General features: G+C 42.9%; 2 protein-coding genes across 5 annotated transcripts; both read right to left on the bottom strand.

Moving 5' to 3' along the window:
- Positions 1-3,317: 3,317 nt before the first annotated feature.
- On the bottom strand, positions 3,318-13,472 carry LOC136108008 (uncharacterized). 4 transcript variants are annotated; one of them, XM_065849451.2, is made up of 9 exons: positions 13,338-13,471; positions 9,184-9,528; positions 8,545-8,898; positions 7,487-7,558; positions 6,817-6,885; positions 6,010-6,065; positions 5,307-5,391; positions 4,818-4,848; positions 3,643-3,726 (listed from the first exon to the last, which is right to left on the bottom strand). In XM_065849451.2, the coding sequence occupies exons 1-9, from the start codon at positions 13,384-13,386 to the stop codon at positions 3,654-3,656; spliced, it is 1,134 nt and encodes a 377-aa protein (XP_065705523.1). In that variant the 5' UTR covers positions 13,387-13,471; the 3' UTR covers positions 3,643-3,653. The 4 variants fall into 4 exon arrangements, with proteins under 4 accessions (XP_065705521.1, XP_065705522.1, XP_065705523.1 ...); XM_065849452.2 differs by having other exon boundaries at positions 6,826-6,885; positions 13,338-13,469; XM_065849449.2 differs by lacking the exon at positions 4,818-4,848 and having other exon boundaries at positions 3,318-3,726; positions 13,338-13,472.
- A 5,172-nt stretch (positions 13,473-18,644) lies between these two features.
- Positions 18,645-20,250, bottom strand: MED7 (mediator complex subunit 7). The gene is made up of 2 exons (XM_065849048.2): positions 20,161-20,250; positions 18,645-19,614 (listed from the first exon to the last, which is right to left on the bottom strand). The coding sequence occupies exon 2, from the start codon at positions 19,593-19,595 to the stop codon at positions 18,903-18,905; it is 693 nt and encodes a 230-aa protein (XP_065705120.1). The 5' UTR covers positions 19,596-19,614; positions 20,161-20,250; the 3' UTR covers positions 18,645-18,902.
- Between the last annotated feature and the right edge of the window lie 2,319 nt (positions 20,251-22,569).

Genomic DNA, 22,569 nt, shown 5'->3' with positions numbered 1-22,569 from the left:
TGCTGGTGGCAGCAAATCTGCATCACCTTTACAGCCACTTCTAATCTCTACAACTGTTTCTCCGCTCTGTAGCTCAATTTTGCCACCTGCTGTCATGTCCGTGGCAACATGCCCTATTTCCTCTCTACCAGGCTAGAATTTTCCACTTTTTCATGCATTCATCTCACACTGCGTGGTTATCTCTGTTCTTTCTCCAAGTCCCATGATGCTATTTATTCTTATTTCCAATTTCCTATGTCCTCAGCCACATTCTTCCCTTCTGCTTGCTCTTTCTTAAACTCCAATTAGATTCCACCTTTGGAACCCAGAGATTTATTTATATTAACCTTAAAAAATGCCTAGAAAAGCACATTAAGGCTAAGAAACAAACCTGGAAACATAATGAAATGTACTGCTGAGATGGAAAGGGACCATCAGAGCAGTCAGTTCCAATAAAGTCTATTAAGAGAGGTCTCTTATTAATCTCAAAACCACATTAAATTCATTCCTCTGGTTTCTCTTTAAAGGACCTGTGTTCCTAAATCAGTGCTTGCCTTTTTTTTTTTTTAGTATTTCCTCCTGTTTTCTCATTAGCCAGTCCCACGTCCAAGAATATTCAGATCCCTTTTTAATTGCTTTTCTGCACCTCCTTCATACTAATCAGGTAGTTCAGTCATTATCTCTTCACGTCAGACCTCCTTTACCCAGTTTAATCGGTCTTTTTGATACAGCCAATTGTCCATAAAGTACTGGGGTCCAGTGAATATTATTACTTAGACCAAAAGCTAAATCCTTCATTAATTAACCACCTTTCTCCATGGAGCAGAGCCAGACTCCCCAGATATAACACCATCTAGGCTTGACATAGACTCTGAGCAAATTAAAGCCCTCTTCACTCCAACCACAGGCTCCCAGTGCAAACCCATAAATGCTGCAATAACTTCAGTGGCTCAGGGCACTGGGGAGACATGTTAAACCTGGATGATTCCAGGTCTTAGCGCCTGGCAGCGTGAGAGGTGGCGGGAGGCAAGGTCTGGGAGCACTGGAGATTTTGGGGAAATGCACAGCAGTTTTCAAGCAAATGGCTTTGCTGGGTGGCAGCTCTCTGGGAGGAACAGGAGGCCAGCGAGGGCAGGGGGAAGGTGAACATGGGCAGATTTTTCAGGGACACCTGCTTCAGTGGGTTCGATGGGCAGCAACACTCAAGGAAGTCCGCACCCCACAACAGCATGAGCCTCCCAATACTCTTTTTTCGAAGTTTTTCCCGTTTGAAGCACTGGTCCCTGTAGGGCTTTGCAGCTTACACCCAGTGCATTGTTTTAATCTGCTTACCAGAGGGTTTTATTGGATGCAGTGCTCTATGTTTACTCAAGTGCACTTCTTTGCCTTCCAGGGTACAAGTCTTAAAAATAAAGACTAATATTTCCAGAAGCCAATGACATACTCTCTGACAGTCTTTTCTTTCTAAATACCTGCTATTTTCATCCAGTTTTCCTTCACTAGACACAGAAACTGCATTCTGGGGCTTCTGTTGCCTTTGGAAAACAGCACTTCTTTTTCCTCCAGCTGCATTTTAAAAGACTCCCTTTAACCTTGCACTGAACATACTGACAGCCAGGGTCAGTTCCTCAGAAATTACTTCAATCTATTCTCACTTAAGTATAACCTTCCCAGATTCCTTGTTTCCAATTGCCACTCTAAACCAAAACCTCAGCCTCAGTAGTTGGTGTGAATAAAAAGATAAATAAAAATGCTCGCCGACATAAGTTACACTTACAGCTTCCCTACAGCTTTTCTGGGCTGCATTTCCACATGGTTGATCAGATCAAACTCACTTTGTTGGCTCCTATTTCTTCTGCCCTTGTGCAGCTCCCCAAAGCAAGGCCTTCAAGTCCAGGCAGCACCACAGCAAACGTGCTAGAACCTTCCCCAGCAAGAGCCAGCCCTGCTCTAAAAAAGTCACCAGTGCAGAGCTAATTAATAAGAGCAAAAGTATTGGCCCAGCCCTGCTAATTGGAAATTGCAATGAGGATAGTGCTGGCTTAATTAGCAGGTTTACTTGGAGAAAATAAATAAATAAATAAATAAAACACGCTGCCTTCTTGTTTTTTAAAGGAGTACATCAAAACTATTTGGGATTTTTTTCCTCCCTTTTAATTCCTCACGGATTTGTATGGGATTCATGCCTAGAAGCAGTGTCGGGCACCAGGCCCCTAGGCTCAGCATGTACTGTGTGTTGGGGTGGCAGCAGCTGCGTTAACCAGTGTGGGACAGACAGGTCTCAGCTGAGCAAACCCACCCCAGGAGCCTGCAGGCCACGTCTTCTGTTTGGGGACAATCTTCTGCCTCCCACAGCACCAATAGATGGGGGTGCACAGCAGGATGCTGAACCTTGGCAAGACGGAGAGGGACCCCAAAGAGGAACCTCTAACTCATGGGCTGTGAGAAGATGCTGCAGGGTCAAAAACACTCACCGCAGCTCTGAGCATGACTAACGGGAAAGCCCAGAGCTGCCAGACAATGTTTTCTTCTGATCAAATGCTATTCCCACAGTGTGCTCTTACTTCAAGTTGTCATTGCCTGGAGTTGCCATAGCAGGGAGTGGTGAACATCGGGCAATGGAGATACCAGTGTCACAGATTTGAACCTTCTCCTGTGCCATTCCCATAGTCACTGCAGTAGAGTCGGTGAGAACCCCAGTGATATACACAAAAGCTCTGCAGCGTATCCCGTAGATGATCCCCCACTCTCAACAGCCAGTCCCTCTTCACTGTTGCCCCGGAGCTGGTGACCACATGTGTGGTTAGCACAGGGGGACAGCCCAGCTCCACGCTGTGGAACTTGGCTTGGCCCTGGGGTGCTGAGCAGGATGCACGGCTGCCAGCAGCACAGAGCAGGCCAGGGAAGCCCCAAATCCTCCCTGTTATCCTCAAGCCCTGTAAATGCTGCCATAACAATAGCTCTGCAGCACCAACTTTGTCTTCTACTCAGGTGGGAAAACTGGGACCTTCGAGTGGCTGTGGGCCAGATGGGCAATGCATGGCAGAGCGAAGCCCATCCTTTCACCACGCAAATCACACCTTTCTGAGGGGACTTTTGCTTGTGTTTCACCTAGGGTGAGATTTAGGCTTTTAAAACTAGGTTGAGTTGGTAACCAGCCTGTGGGGGCAAGATAGAAAAATTTCCCTGCATGTTGGTCTTCTGGGCATTTTCCCACCTCTGGAAATGCTGCAGTGTTTCTCTGGAGAGCTGAGTCAGCACACCAGCCATTTCAACACCTGGGGAATAACTAAATCCTGTTCAAACACCTGAGGATGTGGCATAAAAAATACAATCGCTAGTGGTAAATTACAAAGTTTATTAACATAGTCTCGAAAGGTCATTCAAACATGCTGGATCACAGGCAGCATTGGTACCCCTGAAGTAATCTGCATTTTTGATTTATATTCACAGCTTATTTTTTTTCTTGATTATATAAAAGTAATAAGAACTTTATTTGCTGATTTTTTTTCTTTTTAATTTGAAGTTAGGCAGCATTCCATGTTATTTCTTCTGTTTCTCATAGTATAAATTTTATTCAAGGAAGAGCATTAGTAAAAATGGAGAAAAACAAATTCAGTTCCATAACATGGCATTAGTAAGAAGTCAGATGCCAGAAACACCCAGAAACACCTTCACAGGGAAAACATGCTGTTTTCTCCTTCAGCACCACTGAAGACTTTTTCAAGGTCTTCTGCTGGTCCAAGGCTGTAGTGAGAAGCATAGATCACTATGGATGGGACAGAAGCACATTGCTGCTTCAGAGCATCCTTTCTTATCTGTAACATCAGCAAATTCTCCTTGAGATGGAGACCAGAAGCTGCTGAGTCCACTGACTTCAATGGTACAACGCCTACTTTTTACACCAGACAAGTATTTACCTTGTTTGCATTCTTCTAATGGATAGAAAAGGGCTGCTTAGATCTTATAATGACAGCTGTAGGGTAACCACCATGGGATTTGGGGAAGAGTTCCTTCTTGACCCTCAATCCTTATCTGCTAGGTGGGGTACACCGTGGAGGACCATCTACCATTGAAATATTACTGGTCTTTGTCAAAGGGATGATAATTCACTGGCCTACCTGTGGTTTGTCTAGGGAAAATTCGTTTTCAAGATAACCCAGAAGACATGTACTCATCAGTTACACCTGCACAGGGTGACTCATCATACATCCATATTTCATATCTGCCTCAAAATTATCACCTCAATGATGACCTCAGATACTTCAGTGTGACCCAAGGAGCATGTGAGAGGGTGAAGTGGCCCCGTGAGAGCTGCAAGATTTATTTAGTGGTAGAAAGCCTGGTTTCCCATACTGCTGTGGTGTAGCCTTCATGGGGTCCATTCTTTGTGTATTGGTATGAATTGCCTCTCCATGGAGGACTGTCCATAAATCCCTGATCCCTTTCCAAGCACCTATTTTGCTGGTTGATCATCATAATCATTGATCTCTTCATTTCTTTAAAATAACCCCACCAGGGCCAAGCCCTGGTATTTGATCAAAGAATAAAGCAGATTAGGTATTTCCTTAGGCTTGGGTCACTGCATATCAGTAAGTACCAGCTGCTGAGGTTCTCCAGCGCTCTGGATGTCTGTTTGTCGCTACATAGAAGCAGTACCCAGGAGTCACTGTTTTGTTTTCTGGGGTGAAGTTGTCTGAAGCTTGCTCATAATACAACTTTGGTAGTTAGTACCACAAGCCAATACAACACCTATTATGATCAGTGGCCAATACCTTCCTGCCTTTAAGAAAAATTGCATTGGCACTTTTTTAACAGGAAATTACAAAATGGATTACCTTTTAATTATAAACTTCTTCGCGTTTTTACCTAGAAGTAAAGCAATATTAATGTCACAATGGCAAAAAGAAATCTGTAGTTCTAATGAATCCGTCAAATGAGTTCAGATCAAAGATAGCAAGTTGCAAAATTTCTGTGGGCTAGGCAGGAAAGAAAGGATCTCATGCTGATTTAAGTTACACCAGCGTCCGTCAGGAGCAATTCCAGGAAACTATGGGACGACTTTGTTATAAAGAGCTAACAAGATGAACCTGTGAACAGGTTGTTTGCACAGGCTTGCTCCTGCTGCATCCCCACCAGCCCATGCTCCCTGGTCTCCTTATGGTGACACAGTCCTGGAGCAAGGACAGCAACCTCCATAAGATGAACAGGGTGCTGCCACAGGGGCCACAGAACATTTACCAGAAGATTAACCAGAGATACAGAAGGACACCTGCACTAGGCCAGTATAAGAAATATTAATCAACTATGTGCTTAGGGATACTTACGTTTCCAAAACAACAATGAGAGCATTGATATGGAAAGAATGGACACCACTATGAGACAGGCGATGAGAACGCCATAGCTGGGAAACTGGAAGGGAGAAGAGAAAAAGTGAAAAGGCTTTAGAAGTATATTTCCTTCAGACCTATTCACACAGGAGTGGGTTGCTGTAGTGGCTAAGAGCTCTGAAATATCTGCATTGGGCTGGAGTTTGCAATGCTTTCCTGAGCCTCCCCATACAAAGTATGGAGAAGACACATCAGGTTGATTATGATAAACAACATGAATTACCTGTTAAGTATTTAATAACTCTTCTTCTGAAACATTTGAGCTTAGATTCATCCCACTTAACATGAACTTCTTAATAAGGTGTCTGAAGCAGGAGCTTACTCACCCTCATCCTTCTCTTAATTAGAGACAAAGAAGCATAACAACCATCCTAAGTCCCCCTGTGGATTCTACCTCTGCCTATCTTCCAGGGGTGGCAGGGGGAGGAGGTTCTTCTGAAGTGTCCGAGCCAGATGGTCAAAGTCTTTGGCTCTATCCACTGGTAAGATGAATAGATAGTTCCTGAGCTTTTAAACAAAAGTTCAAGCTACTGTTTGCAAACACTCTCCCTTTAGTATGAATACCCTGAAAATCACTAGCATATCCTACTGTCCTTCTGGTTTCTAGTTGAACACATCTGAAACTTAATGGCAGTTTTACCTTAACTCTGTTACCATCATGTTTCTCAGTTTTGCTGTCTGAACTTGTTGAAATCCCTGAAAATAAACGAGATTGAAATTATTACTGGCACAGTCACCTGAAGGAGTGAGGGCCACTGTAGTTGTCACTGCTTGAGTCAGGGATTAATGAACTCCCAGAGAATGAGGAAGGCAAAATCTGGCCCTGAGTAGAAGAAATAAAGTACTTTGCAACCAAAAGTAAACAATCTGTTTCCGTCACAAATGGTATATCAGGCAGTCATTGGGAAATGCCAGTCTTTATCAACGAAAGATGAGGCTTCCCAGGGACAACCCATGGAGCAAGACAGTAGAAACTTGTCTGCTATGAAGGAGTTTTCACGTCTGTGAGCATAACAAGTTGTCACAGAGAGCAGAGGTAGTAAACAAGGTACAGTCTAAGTGGAGGAACTGCCTCAGTTTAACTGTGATCAGACTTCTGTGTGATTGCAGTTTTTGAAAGCTGCATTAGTACTGAAAACCGCAGGAAACTTCTTTATGTTCAGATAACTTAGCACAGACTTAAGAAAACTCTACGAAGATGATGCTTTTTTCTCTATTTAGGGATAGATAGACGTGAACACTGCATTTTGCCATATGCCTGGTTTATGACATCCCAGAGGAGAGGAAAGAAGGGATAGGGGAGAGGAGAGAGGAGAGTTCAGCGCAACTACCCCCAAATACACAACAAGTGCATATCTTGCTTTGACATGGACGTCCCACAAGTCAAAATTAAACTTTCCGGCAGTGTGCTGTAGCCTGGCTGATGGGAGCAAGTACTGCAGCTTACTTTGCGCACCTGAACGAGCGACACTTTTTTTCGGGGTCTGAAGCATGGTTGCCGCTGGCGGGGTTGTTTCTGGAGGAAAGCAGATGAAGACAGAAGAGAAACTAAATCAGAGCCTGGTCAGCAGGAACCAACTGCCCCAGTTAACCCAACTTATCTGGCAAGAATTACGCTTGGAGATGGAGGGCTGTCTCAAACATGGTTTTCTCTCTCGGTCACTGTGCTAATATCAGTACAGATTTCAGCAACAAATTAGACTTTCCTTATATCACAATGAGGCTGAAGTCAGTTCAATTATTGCATTATTTCACAGAGTAAAAGCAGACAGAATCAAGAACTTAACTTGGCTTATGGCTCTTACTAGACAGTGCTCCATTATGCTGCAGCGTTCTCATGCATTACGACAGTTTGGCTCTTGGAAATAGCACGACAAGTTTTTGCATGGGTGGGAGTGTACATGATTCACCTAAGTACGGAATGTTTTCTGTGGTGGCTTTTTCTAGCCCACAGTCATTACTAAGTTGTTCCCAGAATCCCAGAAGTAAGACCCATTGCAAAACTTCCTGTTTACAATGTCAGGATACAGGCATTATCCGGAACTATATAAGAAAGATGACAAGTGCAACAGTGGTGAGAAAGTTCACTTCTGAGCTTGCACCGTTACCCTGTTCACCTGCATCTTCCACCATGAGATAAGTTGCAGTTTCCTCTGCAGTCACAAGTGTACTTGGGAATTCGGTAGTCACTAAAACAAAGTAAAAAGTAGTGCTTGTAAAGATCATTGATTCAGAAGGTCTTCATAAGACATCCAAAATTGCTTGCACAGTTCTGCATCTGCAACTAAGAGGTGAATCTGCAGCTCATCCTATCCAGAAAACCAATGTACTTTACTAGCATGGCCAGTGGTCAGATGTTTTAACCATTCAGTGTGGATGCAATTAATTGTTGCCAAGTTCGACTAGGGTGTGTTGTTGTGGCTGGAAGACAAGAGATAATCCAAAAAAGCTGTCCTCAGAGGTTCAGTTCAGAAAGAACTTAAACTGATAGAAGATCAAAAAACGTAAAAAACAAAAAAAAAAAAAAAAAAAAAAAAAAGAACAAAAAAAACCAGTCTTGTGTGCAGACGTCAATCTGTGCAAAATAGGTCACTGATATGGATATATAGCAACTAGATATGGTTAGGATGATAATAGGCCACTCTGATCAACTAAATATTAATAATAACAGCAGCCTTCATATGGCATGAGAATTTAAGTGCTCAATTTTAAGCATGTTTTGAATTTTCATTGCCTTTACTGCTCAAGCAGAACATGCTCTAAACTAACCTTTTCAGCAGACCATTTCAATTGTCTTCCCCAAATACAGAAAAAAATTAATGCATAGTTGAGTGAATCTCTTTACTCCATCCCAGGTGCAGGGCTTTGCATATATTTCTGTTGTACTTCATGAGGTTTCTGTCACATTATTTCTGTAGCCTGTTAAAACTCCCCTGAATGCAAGTCTGACCCTCCGCTATCTTGGCCGTTCACCCCAGTTTGGCATCATCCACAACATTTGACCTGTGTTTCCTTAAGCCTACTGAGACATACATATCTATAAGCATCTCAGAGAAAACTCACCAGCTACAAATATAACTATCTGGAGAGTCTCTGTGATGCCAGAGTCAGACTAACAAAGCCCATGTCTGCTACATAGAAAATACAAAGGATTGGTGCTAGTTACCCTATGTACCTTCAGGAAGAGGGACAGATTCTGTTGAGCAGAACACATAGGCATCTTCAGTCCTCATGTCAGCTCCTTGGAAACCAGTCAGAAAATCTGGGAGAGCACTGGTTGTCATCATAGCTGCTGGAAAAGTCTCATCTGCTGTCACAGCAAATGTTGGGGGAGCAAGTGTCTCCAGTGTGATTGCTGCCGGAGACTCGGTGGTTGCAGCTGTTGCTGGGGTGGCAGTGGTTGTCAGGAGGACAGCAGTCTCTGCTGTTGTTCGAAGATCAGAGGTTTCTTGGGTAACAAAAGCTGTTTTTCTAAAATGTTTGGGGGAAACGGGAGCCTTTCTTGTGGTGGTTGTCATCACTGGAGGGGCTGCATGGAAAAGACATAGCCAAGATGAAAGCCAGATCAGAGCATTCACAACTGACCCTGAGGAAAGCCAACCCAGAAATTCATGAAAATTATCTAACTGCTAAAATACCAAGAATGAAGGTAGGAGAGTCATTATTTTTAGAAGTTGTTTAATTGGTGGAAAACATGGCCCAGCCAGAGCAATTCCCAGATTTACAGTTTGCCTTTTTTTTTGCTTTGTTAGGTCTTAAACACTCCCCCTTTGACCATCTTACAGAAATGTAACACGTAAGTCCCCAAACTCACCTCTGACTACGTCCAGCCGCATGTTCTGCTTGATGTCGTTGAACCAACCCGGGATCTCTATGCGGCAGCAGTATGTACCTGCATCTTCTGCCTTCACATTCCCAATCGTGAGAGACACATCTCCGTAGGAAATATAGCCCCGGAGATTGTACCTCTGGGATTTTCTGAATGTCACCCTGCTCCCAGTGGTGTGCAAAATCTTGTTATTGCATTTTGAATTTGGGCACGGGCCTCTGCCCCAGCACATATCGGAGATGTACTTGTATTGTGACACCTGGTAGAAGCAAGGCAACCGAACAGGCTGTCCTATGACTCCTTTAACAACAGCTTCAGATGTGGTGTGTCCTGTCAAGGAAGAACAAGGAAAGATGAGTGTTGGTGGCCTCTAGTGCGTGACTCTACCTGTGCAACACCATGAGGCAGGAGAAGAAACACTCCTGCCCGCAGGCAGGACACAGTTAGGGATCCCCAAGCCTTTCCCTGGAGCCTGTGGCCGCTCATAGCCCAGGACACTTCAGGCAACAGCCAGGAGCTTGCAGACATTGGCTTGCTGCTGGAGGGCTGCTCACCAGATACATCACTCACATCAAACATGGTGAGCGAAGCTGAGGTCTGTCGCTGGCAGGCCAAGCACCAACTAGACCTGCTCAAATGGAATTTGGTAACTCTGCTTCCAACCCATCTCGTCTCCTAAGACACTGTTTGAAAGTTGTTCAGAAACCTGGTGTGAAATGCATCTGGTTTTCTCAGTCCCCCCTCATCTCCTTCAAAAGGGAAATGCTGTCATAGTTGCCTTTCACTGACAGTCTCAATAGTAGGGTCCAAAATACCTATTCATGTGTGAAATTAGGGCCTAATTAAGCTGGCAGAGCAGTGGGATCTGTCTATGGGAATCTGTTCTCAGAAAGTGCATTGCTTTTTCTGCTTCATGGCAACCTCTGCCAAGCATCCCACTTACCTTGCAGAGCACTGTGTGCACAGCAGCTTTAACTGCTAGTGTTATAGTGATGTTAAAAAGAGCGTATGCATGCTTTCCTTGTGCTCTTACTCTTAATGACCAGCTTTACTTGGTGTTTTACAGCCAATACCCACCTTAGTGTCTGATTTGAATCTTGGCTGCATATTGCTCCCTTTGAACTGTCCATGCAGGTCCCAGATTGCCCTAAAAGGGATTTCTTCTTCATGAAAGGCATTATACAAAAAAAAAGAAAAAAGTTTCCCTAGAGGAATATATCTTTTCTGGTTTACACTCATCTAGTCTGTGTCAGTCTTCCTACCTTGTTGTAGTTTTCCCCCCATGTTATTATCATTTACATATGGTGGAGTGGGAACGGAGGGACCTGGGAGCATCCAGATCTGGTTCTGTGCTGCAGCAAGAGGATCATCCCACAGATCTGATATCTCATGTCCAGCTTGCTTACCCCAAACAGGACTTAGAGCAGTTGCTGTTATTATCACCAGCTTTGGCCCTGGTTTGCCAAACATTTCTATTTTGCCAGCTGTTTGAATGCCTTTTCTTTTTGGCATGACTCCCAGATCGCAAACAGATGCTTCCAACTGTGTCCATGTCTCTTTTGTTTTGTCTTTAATGGACTATTCCCCAGGTGAGGCTTTAGTCTGTGGCAGGCTGCCTCACGACTTGTTATTGGGATGACATTTCAGCTTCATTATTGCTTATCCCATTGGCAAGATAAGCCAACTCATTCAGGTTTCCAAAGCTCCAAATGCTAAAAGAGTAGAGGCAGACAAAACAACATGCAATATGGTGTGAAGGGCAGAAGCTTTTGCAGAGAAATGAAAGCAAGAAGAGCCAAAAAAATGAATTCCTGAATGCAGGATAAGGCTTTGCAAGATGTCTGCTTGCTTTAGTCCTTGGAAAGGGTAGGTTCATTCACCTTGTTACAGCAAAACAGAGAAAACAGCCTCTTTCTGTGATGACAGAACAAAATAATTCATCCAAGTTGACCTTGAAAGTATCCCCAGAGGAGCCGGGGATTAGTCACTGGGCAGGTTAACACGTATTTTCAAGTCAGCCCAATAAAGATGTGTGTAAAACCAGGACCAACTTGAACTGTTTCTGGAGTTAAGGTCACTGCTGCTCAAAGAGAAATGGGCTTCTGTTTTTTATTTCATCCTAGTCCTGCACAGCACAACAGCAGCTTCATTAAGCAACCCTTTAAGAAATGAAAATTTGCTTGCTTGTCTCTTTAAAAGAAGCAGAGTCCTGAGCCTATTAATGAAATAAATAAATAAAGAAGAAGAAGAGGGAAGACACAAGGCACCAGAGTGTCTCCAATGCAGTTTCCCACCAGTATTGGTCCTAGAAAGCTACAGGTTTTGCAGTTTCAAGTCCTCTTTTTATTTATATGAAGCTAATGTTGCTAACATCTGCCTGCACTGCAGGTTGGTATGGAAAGCTTCAATACCACAGCAGCCTTGATTCAACAATACGAACCTCTGCAAGGACCAAATAACTTCGTCTTCAGTTGCAGCCTCTTCCACAGACACATTTTACAAAAGAAATACAAAACAGGGCTGAATTAACATGTCTTTGGAATTAAGAGGTTCCTGAGACCATTATATTCTGAAACCCTGGTCTTACTGAGAGAGGGATCCTGCACTTGCCCATGGCAGTGACACCCAGGCACCCAAGTTTGAGCCAGGGAACACAAAGCATCAGCTGTGCCTGGGAAGTCCCACTGGTCAGCGAGCTTTGCAACTCTAAGTCCTTAATCCAAATGAGAGAGAAATGGACTCCAGATATTTAATATATCTTCCGAAATAGAAAGCGGTATTTGAAATTATTAAGATCATACAGATATACATATATTTATATATACACATATTTATATATATAGTCTCTCCTGAGCTAACCCTCAATGACAGTTGGCGTTAAGCACTACCTCCAATAGTCGCTTTTGCAGGGCTCTTCTGTCCCACGGACTGGTCGTTAGATGGACAAAGACATACATCCTCCAGCCAAGACAGCTGCTTGGAAAATAAGTTTATTTTCTTGATCTATTTCTGGAAAAATTTTCCTTCTTTGTAGAAGATACTTGGCATCTTTTCCCTATCAACCTTATTTTCTTTTTATTTCTTCTTGAAGCTGATGATATTGCAGAGAAAATTACTGATAAACAGGCAAAAGCAAGGAAAGCATTTAACTGCCCACTCTGCTGGTTTCCCAAGTGTCAGGATTACCCATTCTCAGCACCAAGCCAAGTTAAAGTGAAAAAAGCCATTCTTGCCCTTTCTCTGTATATGAGAAAGTTTTTGAAAATAAGATCAAAAGGAAGCGAGTGCCTCCAATTTAATTTTATGCTGAAGGTGTGGCAAGGAAAGAGCGCTCCTGTTTCTTCTGCTGAGACTGGCAAATGACACATTTTATACAACATATTTCATCCAATATTTTAACCAATTAATATTTAGCCATCTAAGGATTTCTTGAAATGCCCAAGTGATTTAAAAGCACAAGTCCTGTCAGAGGCTCCTGCCCCACTGAGAGCGGGTGAACCTATATTCCTGAGCCAGCCCGGGCAATTTGGAAAGTGCATTACTGATGCCTAAAAGCACATGTAGAAATGTAGCCGATACCAACCACGCTTGCAAGACTCATTCTCCCAAGTTTCTCTTCTTTGATTTCTATCTCTTTTAGGATTCAGGTTTTAGATGGATGAACCGAACATTTGGGAATGAAAGGAGAAGAATCTCCAGTCGTGCTTTTCCATACTCACTTCATAGCAGCAGACAGCCCTTAGAGTTTCAGAAAACCCTTTCTTTATCATGTATCATTCATTACTTTGTCAGTATTTCAGTTCCCTAGCTTGGGTTGTGTCAGCAGTGCAGTGATGTGGAGAGACGGATGAAGAAGCAAAGCCAGCAGTACACATTTAACAGTAGTAAAGAAATCAGATAATGTTGGGGAATGGAAGAACTAACCAAGTCTATACACAAAGGAAACCACAAACATTTTTAAAAAGAAAAATAAAATCTCGATCTGTATTAACTCAGTAACTTAAGAAGACTTCTGAAGTTCTGTATACAATTACGACCTTTTTCGCTGTTTTGTTTTCACAAAACAAGTGCGACTGGTTTTAATTTTACAAAATTTTTGTTTTCTGAGCAAGCATAAAAAAAGGCAGGTGAAGACTCACCGATAAAGATCTGTATCATAATCCAGTGAAACAGCACAAAATAGGCCATTTTAGCAGATGAAAGCTCTGGGGAAGTGAGTTGAAGGAGAGAAAAACAGATCTTATACTTTCTGGAGATGCTGAGTGAGCACCGCTGAAGTCTCATTTCTCTATTTCAAGTTTTTATGTACCACAACTGCTCCTTTCCTTCCCTTCTGGGTGGAATTTGTTCAGAAGGGGTGATTCTGCTGCATTTAGCAGTGGTACAGCCTCACTTCGAGCATTCTGCTCAGTTCTGAGCCCCACAATTTAAAAAGGATGTTAAGGTCCTTGAATGCATCCAGAGGAGGCCAAAAAAACTGGTGAAAAGGCTGGCAGGCACATTCTAGGAAGAGCGGCTGAGGATTCTGGGTTTGTCCAGTTTGGAGAAAAGGAGGTTGAGGGGTGTCCTCATGGGTCTGCAGCTTCCTGAGGAGGGGATATGGAGAGAGAGGTGCTGAGCTCTTCTCCCTGGGATCCAATGATAGGTACATGGGAACGGTTCAAAGCTGCACCAGGGGAGGTTTAGACTGGACATCAGGAAGCGTTTCTTTACTAAGAGGGTGGTCAAACGCTGGAACCAGCTTCCTGGAGAGGTGGTTGATGCCCCAAGCCTGTCAGTGTCAAAAAGGCATTTGGACAAAGTCATTAATAACATGCTTTAAATCTTGGTCAGCCCAGGGGTCAGGCAGCTGGACTAGCTGAATTTTGTAGGTCCCCTCCAACTAAACTATTCTATCCTATTCTTTCCATTTCCAAGACACTCAACATGGTACTATCACCAGCGATTTCAATGTACTATTTGTTTTGACATTCCATGGAAGTCTCAAGGCCCATTATTGGAACAGGCTGCCCAGGGCAGTGGTGGAGTCACCGTCCCTGGAGGGTTTTAAAAGGCACTTACACGAGGTTCTTCGGGACATGGTTTAGTGCTAGAGTTAGGTTATGGTTGGACTTGATGATCCTGAGAGTCTCTTCCAGCTGAAATGATTCTGTGATTACCATTCTGTGGTGCTGAGCAGCAAGAACAAGCCTTGTACTCTTAAACTTCTGAACATTTGCCCTAGTCTCCACTTCCGACCTGGACTTCACTTACATTTTCTTAACCCCTTCATTGCCCCTGATCCTGCCTTCTGTTTGAAGACCCCTCTCTTTCTTTCCTCAGCTTTATATGTGCCAAATATCCCAGAGACTTTTTTTCCAGCAATGATCCCAGTTTCTCCTCTGTCTCCCATCACTCACCATTCAGCAGTGGCTGTGAGCAGATGGATCTCACCTGAGGCCCAAATTTGGAGCTGTACCTAGCTACCAGTTTCCATGAAGCTTGTAAAAACAGGATTGATCAGTAAGTTACAGGTGACTAGAGAAGGAAAAGGATGAACACGACATCACATCAGCTTTGTTTCTTTAGCAAGACTGGGCTAAATACAGCAGAGTGAATAGAAAAAGGCCACTTAATACCCAAATGTGCTGGGAGGAATCAGAAAAATGAGGCTTGCTTTCTGATTCTGTACTGCTATCTAGTGGCTGCTTGCAGGCAGAAAAGTCACTTTGCAGCTCATTAGTTAGCTGGTATATAGCTGGATAACGTCTTAATGGGTGAACGAATGGGCTCCAAGTGTCACCTGCACGTCTCTGGAGCTCATTTTGAAATGCCTATGAAAAGACGCACTGACAGGAGCCGAATTAATGAAAAAGAACAGAGAGCTGCTTCCCGCATGTATTTGCATGTATTATACTGCATATCCCAAGTGAAGTTCTTGCTCCGCACAACCTTTGCAAAGTCTTTTTACCAAGTAACTGCACAGCAGAAAGGAAACTTTAATCAAGACTTTGCTTATCAGATATTCTAGAACTTTATTTTACATGAAAATCTCACTAATATAGGAATTAGTTTGCCTTAGTCTGTAATATTAAGAAAAATATCCTTATGGGCAAGCAGGTTTTATGATGAGCAGTCTTAAGGATGGTCCTCAAACTCCTTAAGAGCATGAGTGGTTGGAATGAGAAAATTTTGGAAATCCCACACTTACCTAACTCCGATCCCAACAGAGACTATTTTGGTGAAATTGCAGAAAGCAGAAATTGCTGAATATGTTTTTTCAGATCCAGTTCAGAAACCAGCCCAGACTTCCTCCAGCTGCCATCACGGGCTAGAGCCCACAGCAGCGACATGCTCAGCCAGGCAGAAGGAAAGCACCGTCTGCAGCGGGGTCAAGAATTTTAGCTTAGCAATCGTTACAAATACTCAAAATACAGGCTAACACTAGCAGATCCTTTCTAGCACACAGCAGGGTCACCTATCCCAACTTACTTTCCATTTCTCTCCTTCTCAGCAGGATAAGCCTTTTCCTCCTTTCCTAGTCTTTGCAAGTACGCTCACCGAGCTGACACAACGATCAGTAACCCATTGCCTCATACTGCTTCCCACACCTTTTTTTTGGCACGGTAGATAGAATTTGGATAAGAGATTACATAGGATATGTAACAGACTGTGTTAAAACAGAAAGGACTTGGCAAAATAACAGAATCCCAGGAAGAATTACTGAAGCATTTAGTCATGAGCTTCTTGTTCTAATACTCAGAAGCAGGTCAGAGCATCTCTAGGCAAATGCTATGTTCTCTTTAGGCTATAATTTGGTGGTATTGGAAAGCTGCTCTGCTGTCACACAGTTGTAGCCTCAGAGTCGCAGTCTGTCATCATCTGACTCTTAGAAATTCTGTATGGATCTGCATTTTTGCAATGTAAACCATCCAGAACACAGAGGTCACTTTAGCAGGGTGGAAACCATATCGTCCCAGGCTCACGGCTCACTGTGACAAAACGTTGCTGAAACAAAGCTCTTGAGAAATCGTGTTCCCTGGTCACCCTTCGTCCCTGGATTACCCAACTCCTCTTGAGCACATCTCGTCTTTCCACCCTGTTTGGACTAGAACTGCAGCTGCAATCAAGTGTATCCGATTGAGGGCCAACAGGTGTTTTTTGAAGACATAACTAATCTACTTCACACCACTTTATACAAACAAAACTCAGTTGTAAGGAGTTACTTTTTATAAATAGCTGAAACAGCAGAAATGCTTCCAAAAATATACCCTCATAATAAGGTTAGGCTAGAATCAGAACCAGTGAAGCTGTCTGGCACCATTATTTGTTTGCGCAAGAGCTGAGTGCTGCACTATTGCTGTAGAAAAGGTGCCAACGTCATCTTTTTTATGCAGCCCTTAACATAGCCGCACATTTTTCTTGACCCAGAGTATATAGTCTGCTCATGCGTGGTGAAAACCAAACCAAATCAAAACATTATATATTGAAAAAAATTTAAAGCATTATTGGAAACATCCCTTAACTGCACTATTTTAAAGCTGTATAATTAAATAGTTTTTTATCTTTTCCCCCTAGATGATCAGAGCTACAAACTTTCCCCATTTGTCCACTGGTGACACAGTTGGCTTCTCCATATCAAGAAACTTTTGAAACTGTTCAAGTAACCGTACTCCAGTTATCCCTGTGCTTGTTCAGATAATGTAATAGAAGAGGTAGGTTGCTTTTTTTCTTCCTATTTTTAAATGAGAAAACATCCAACAAAAGGCTGCTCAACACCTGATATTAACTTTATCTCATCAAGTTTCATAACATATATATAATCTAACACACATTGCCTCTCTCATCTTTTTAAGTGTTAAACAGAGAAAAAAAAATCTAGAATAAACAAAGTATTAATGAAACTGCTTGGAAAGTGAAAGCAGCTTCAAGTATTTTTTACATGACATGATCCCCCTTTACGTGAATGGTTTCACAATCAAGTTCATTGGAATTGTTAGTTGCTGCTAGTACTCAGCTTGTGTAGTATTTTGAAACTATGGTACCTAGGGCTGTGACTTTATTAAAAGCATAAAAATTAGACAAAAATCAGCAGAAAACCCTTGGGCATCTATGACAGTTCTTTTTGAATGGCAAAGTTGAAACGTGCGTGACAAACAGGGGTTCCACAGTGCGCAATTTCTCTTTCCCAGGAGTCACTAAATGTTTCTTCATGTCTTCCACGTGAAACATTTGCAAAGTAGACACCAAATTAATTCTGCTTACTTGCAACAGTACTAGATAGCTGCAAGCAATGTAACTTACATCTGCTCCAGAGAAGGAAACAAGAGTTGAGTAAAGTACAAGTGTTAACTTTGTAAAATTATTTATACATTTCTAAAAGAATGTTTCTACTTTATTGTTACTTATGATGTCACATGCACTTAAAATAACAGATGTTGTCCTCCAGCCAGTCATAGACCTGCTTTAGTTCATTTCATCTTTATCCACGCTGAGTTCAACCCCCCAACCCATCAGCGAAGTACTTTTGCCTGCCCATTCAACCAACACTTCTGAAAACAACAGAATTATCAAACAAAAGAGACATATGTTGCTAAATAATTGTTAAAACCAGAGTTTGTGCAAGTTCCCTCACCCATAAAGTTTACCTTGGTTTTAGTTGCTGTACATAACTTTGGAAAACAGACATACTATGGTGTTACGTGGCAAAAACACTGAGCTAGGATTTCCCTGGCAGGAGGGGCAGGGTAAAGAAGCCACTTCTCTACCAAATCACTCCTTTCTTCTTGCTATGCTGGGTTGATACAACTCAAATTTATTTAAACATGGTTGATATGGCCATCACTTGATGGAATACTTGCAGGTTCTTTCAAACTTAAAAATTCTCAAGTAGTATAAAGGCCAATTATTCGATAAGACTCTCCTTCCTGAGAAAAAAAAACACCCAGTTGGGCACAGAGCCTGCCTAAGAGGCAAATACAAAGCAGCCGTACTGCTAAATGAGTCACTTGATGCATGTATACTAACGGTGAAGGAAATACAAATTAGTCTAAACATCTATGTGAAAAAAAAAAAAGACATTTTTGCAAGCTCAAGACTGGTTATGATTTACATCTAACAAAAATTAAAATTAATTTAATTCATTTAGTTGTTGAGATTCCTGACAGTGTGTGTCTATAAAGTAAGTTACACTACACTACATCTGTAATATAGGAATGCTTATGTTCTCTTTAGCACAGTGATACTACTACAAAGCCAGAAAGAAATGAATTTTGCAGACTTGACACTAATTTTATTTTTAATATTTATGTGTACTTGAAATGACCCACTGAAACTAAAAAACCAGCACTTATTGGAAATGAACTGTCAACTGTAATTCCTCTCAGATCCCTTACTTGCTTCCATACTGTAAAGCAACTCAAACAAAATGAAGCATACTCCAAAAAACAGAAAGTGACAAACGAAAGTATAACAGAAAAATCTAACTTTAATCTGTGGCTACCACCTCACATGATACATTTATAAAAAAGTATACTTTTTGTTTCTACAAATAAGCATAGAGCTCACAAAACATTAAACACTTTTATCCACCTAGTCACTCACAGCCTCCAAGAGGTGTACAATAAATGCTTTGTCTGCTTGTACAACAGCAAACCAAAATACAACAAATACCCTCAGAATCCATTCTGCCTCTCACTATGGTGAGCTAATAAAAAGTATTTGCCTCAAGTCATTTCATCAATAATGCTACACATAGCTGCATCTTTGTCTAAAACCTGATCTCTCTTGCCACCAGAACGCTCTCTCTGCTTTTCACTCTGTCCAGTACAGCTGCTGCCATCATCAGCATCCATGGTTTCCACTTTCACTCTCAGTCCTCCCTCTGAATGAGGCAGATCATCAGGTAAGGAAGCCAGGCAGTTCTGAATCATCTCTACAACTCGCTCTAAGTGCTTCTGAAATCGCTCTGCTGTTTCCAAACGCTGACGTTTCTGCACCTCCATCATGACTCTCAGTGTCTCCCTGGCTTGGTGAGGCCGATATTCATTTATAAGATGATGGACATGGACAAACAGCAGTTTCAAGTCTTCCAGTTTCTCCTCTCTCTTTATACTCCCTGGACTTCTTATCAAGATATCCAAGAGGTCCAAAAAGTTGACCAGGATAGACATATTAAGTTTCCTTAATTCTTTTTTGTGATCAAACTGCATAGGATGTAACCGTTCAATACCCTGGCTCTCCAAGGGCCGAATAATCAGATCATCACATTGAAACTGATTACCAAACATCATATAACTGTCTTTCACAGGCGGAGGTGGCTTTGGGGCCAGGCCTTTGCGGATATTTTCATCAGTATACTCTTTTATATATTGCATCGGAGGTGGAGGAAGAGCACTCACTTGCTGAGGTTCACCCATTTTTGCGAGAGAAAAATACCTACGGAATGGCCCAAGAAAGAGATGTTAAACAATTTGTGTGACAACCTTACCATATCAATAGAAATAAAGGCAATATAAGACAACAGCTGTGAGAAAATTAGACAGAAGAAAGCCATCTCAATGTGTACAATACAGAAAATTCCCAAGTAAATCCGCATTAGCTTTTCACTAGGGTATACTTATACTTTTAGCACAACTAACGTCACTAGAAACACATAAATCAATCATTTCCCGAAGCATGGAAGAGCAGTTTGTAAACCGAGCAGCCACAGGGAGAGCGGGGGGAGCCCCTTGGAGGAGAGGGGAGACCCCTCCCCATGCTGAGGATGCGGCCTTGCGCCCCGTGTCCACAGCCGCCGCTGCCGCTCTGCTCCGAGCCAGGCTCTGCGGAGGCCCAAGAGCGGCCGGGGTTCACCAGGCCGCTGTTAAAGACAGAAGAGACGGGAGCGCGCTACAGCAAGACCCATCCGTGACTGACCACGTACCCAGCGGAGGAGACAACCCCACTCGGAGCCCCGAACACCGGGAACCCCCCCGCACTCACCTGCCCGCCGAGATCCCCTCAGCGCAACCGCCGGCGCGCCACTTCCGGCCAGCCGCCCGCTTCTCTTCCCCCTTATTGGCTCGCCGGCCTGGGGGCGGCACGCTCTGATTGGCCTTTCCGAACATCGGTCAGAAGCTTGCTCCACTCAGCGCAGGGACTCGCTCGGGAGGCGGTACCAAGCCGGGCGGGGCGCGAGTGGACGCGGGAGCGTTCGTAACGTTAATCGCTGAGTTACGCAGTGATCGGTTGGTATGTGAGCAGGTGGTATGTGGTCAACATATGATGTGGAGTGACCGTACACTACGCAGTGTTCATAAAGTGTGTGGTGCGTCCGCGCATGAGAAACACGAGCATTACCCCGGTCATGAAATAGAAGCGTTGCTTGGAAAGCGTATGCATCGTTCCTTCAGCTGAACGCATTAAACCTGAGCAAATAAAGAATAAAGACTGTAACAGACAGCCGGGCTCTATTTTTTGTGGTTTTGTTTTGGGTTGGTTTGGTTTGTTTGTTTTTTTGTTTTTGTTTTTGTTTTCGTTGTTGTTTTTGTTTGTTTCAGTTTTTACTTTCAGTTTGGTTTTAGTTTTTGTTTTGTTTTGTTTTTTAATGGATTTAAGTGTTTCGCCCTGTGGATCCCGGGGAACTGGACGGAGTTCTGACGCTTGGCCATTTGTGTCCCCTCTTCTCTGTCCCTCAGCAGAGGGCAGCAATGGCCTTTGTCTGACGGGGGCCCGTGGTGTGTACAGGCACCACCATTTACAGGTTCACTTTCCAAGATTGATTTCGTCGTCCCTCTCCCCCTTCCCCCCCCACAAAAAAAAAAAAAGCAGCAAGTTTAGATTGAATTATAATACTCTAGATTATGCTAATTGTTTCCAAACGGGTTTATTTGACTAGAAAACTTGAAAAACATTCACAGCTCACATTTCACTGAATGCTGTGACTTCAAAAAGCAGAAAATAGTGGGAGCCAAGCACTCGTATTTTACGTGGCCTCTGTGATCTTCTTGAGTCATTTTCCCCGTCTGTCTGTAGTGCCCAGGACAGAGGGGACATTACATCAACTAACGAAAGCAGAAAAAAGGGTTTCAGTCTCGTTCTTGGTAGCGTGGTTGATTCTCAGAAGACCCATGGATGACCCTTTCCAGCCTGTGCGGAGCTGCTAAGATTTCTCTTTATGGTGGTTCCAAATGAGAAATTAAGAACGATGGTGAGTGTCATGCATAGCACTCCACAATTAGCTTTCTGCCACATTCCAGCTCTTTTCTGTAATAAGGATGCTATCCACTGCAAGCCTACTGCTGATAGTACAGCACAGTTCCTACAGCATCTCCACATTGTGGGAATGAACCTGGACGCCCCTTCAGCAGACAGGGAATCAATACAATGATGTTCTCCGCCTCAAAGACACATCTTAATGTATTGCTTTAGTTAAGTTTATTTTGGTTTTCTTCATAACTAATTTAGACAAATTGGCATGTTTCACTATCAGGCATTCCAGTTCTGTTAATTCAGCAGCAGTGTGTGCAGTGAGTGCCATTGCAGCATGCTAAGTTATTTTAGCAGAATTTGAATCCAAGAATTGTACAAGCACAATAAATAAAAACTCCATTTTGCTGCGTGGTCTTAAAACAGCACTGCTCTCTTCTGTGCTAGAGCACATTTCTTCCATTTTTGAATGCCATTGCACCCTAAATAGAAAATAAAAGTGTGGGTTGTTTTTTTTTTTTTTTCCCCATGTTGTCTGAAAAATAACCCCAAAATGAAACTCCGTTCCAGTCTCTTGTTGGGTTTAGGTTGAGTGTTAGATCTTACAGCCTAGTTAAGCAATAAGCTCAGGAATTTCCTTTTTTGGTGATTGTTATAGGCTTTGTTGAAGTATATACCAGGGAAGAGAAATTGAGCCTGTTGGAGGCAAAGGGGACTGTGTCAATCTTTATGTCTCCATCTGCTGTGGTTAATTCCCACCTCCCTGTCTCCTGCTGTGTCTTTGGGAATTAATGAAGTTGCAGCACAGTGCTGTGCTGCCTTTTCTTTCTGACTTCTCAAACTGAAAAAACAGCTGCAGCCTAATGGTGTCCCTGCTAATGTAGGAAAGAAGTTTAATGTTCCTGTCATGTAAAAACTGGGGCACACCGATCTTCGATGAACATGGCAGTTGAACTGTTTCTTGCTATACAGCCTATTGCCAGATTCAAACAAAGTCAAATGTCAGCACAGAGCCTGCATGGTTATTTAGCAACTAAACGGGTATCTCACTACTGGTTAGTGAATTGACATGGCTCCAAATCCAGGCACATTTTGATAGAATCGGCCAGCACTCTTTCCTGTGCTCATAGTCAGAATGTTGTTTCTGGAAGCAACCCCCCTACCTGATTTTTAAGCCAGACATAAATGCCAGGTCTTTACTTG

This window comes from Patagioenas fasciata, chromosome 14 (assembly GCF_037038585.1).
Source record: "Patagioenas fasciata isolate bPatFas1 chromosome 14, bPatFas1.hap1, whole genome shotgun sequence".
In the NCBI taxonomy this organism is placed as follows: domain Eukaryota; kingdom Metazoa; phylum Chordata; class Aves; order Columbiformes; family Columbidae; genus Patagioenas; species Patagioenas fasciata.
Note: the sequence above shows the minus strand (reverse complement) of the source record. Positions and strands in the feature narration are given on the sequence as shown.

Coding starts and splice junctions, on each gene's coding strand:
- MED7 (XM_065849048.2), bottom strand. CDS start 19,595: ATGGGTGAACCTCAGCAAGTGAGTGCTCTTCCTCCACCTCCGATGCAA.
- LOC136108008 (XM_065849449.2), bottom strand. CDS start 13,386: ATGGCCTATTTTGTGCTGTTTCACTGGATTATGATACAGATCTTTATC. Junction 8,899..9,183: donor GCGGCTGGACGTAGTCAGAG/GTGAGTTTGGGG, acceptor TTTTCCATGCAG/CCCCTCCAGTGATGACAACC. Junction 6,066..6,816: donor CGCTCGTTCAGGTGCGCAAA/GTAAGCTGCAGT, acceptor GTTTATTTTCAG/GGATTTCAACAAGTTCAGAC.